General features: G+C 66.8%; 1 protein-coding gene across 1 annotated transcript in view; it reads left to right on the top strand.

Moving 5' to 3' along the window:
* Positions 1-645, top strand: part of ZIC3 (Zic family zinc finger 3) — a 1,079-nt gene extending 434 nt beyond the window's left edge. The window contains 1 exon segment of the mRNA XM_077773954.1: positions 1-645. This exon segment is cut by the window's left edge and continues 371 nt beyond it. Within this exon segment, the coding sequence (XP_077630080.1) occupies positions 1-645 (645 nt within the window).
* Positions 646-657: the final 12 nt, after the last annotated feature.

The following is a 657-nucleotide window of genomic DNA, read 5'->3' as shown; positions in this document are numbered from 1 at the left end:
CCGGCTGGCATCCCCGAGCCTCCCGGCTACCTGCTCTTCCCCGGGCTGCATGAGCAGGGCGCCGGGCACCCCTCCCCCACGGGGCACGTGGACAACAACCAGGTCCACCTGGGGCTGCGCGGGGAGCTGTTCGGCCGCGCCGACCCGTACCGCCCGGTGGCCAGCCCGCGCACGGACCCCTACGCGGCCGGCGCGCAGTTCCCTAACTACAGCCCCATGAACATGAACATGGGCGTGAACGTGGCGGCCCACCACGGGCCCGGCGCCTTCTTCCGTTATATGCGGCAGCCCATCAAGCAGGAGCTGTCGTGCAAGTGGATCGACGAGGCTCAGCTGAGCCGGCCCAAGAAGAGCTGCGACCGGACCTTCAGCACCATGCACGAGCTGGTGACACATGTCACCATGGAGCATGTGGGGGGCCCGGAGCAGAACAACCACGTCTGCTACTGGGAGGAGTGCCCTCGCGAGGGCAAGTCCTTCAAGGCGAAGTACAAACTGGTCAACCACATTCGAGTGCACACGGGCGAGAAGCCCTTCCCATGCCCCTTCCCGGGCTGCGGGAAGATCTTTGCCCGCTCCGAGAACCTCAAGATCCACAAAAGGACCCACACAGGTAAGGGGGAAGGCAGGCGGGCGCGGGACTGACGGCGGCGCCTC

Source organism: Crocuta crocuta, unplaced genomic scaffold (assembly GCF_008692635.1).
Source record: "Crocuta crocuta isolate KB4526 unplaced genomic scaffold, BGI_CrCroc_1.0 scaffold241, whole genome shotgun sequence".
Taxonomy (NCBI): domain Eukaryota; kingdom Metazoa; phylum Chordata; class Mammalia; order Carnivora; family Hyaenidae; genus Crocuta; species Crocuta crocuta.
The sequence above is the reverse complement of the archived record's forward strand: the minus strand, read 5'-3'. Positions and strand labels throughout refer to the sequence as shown.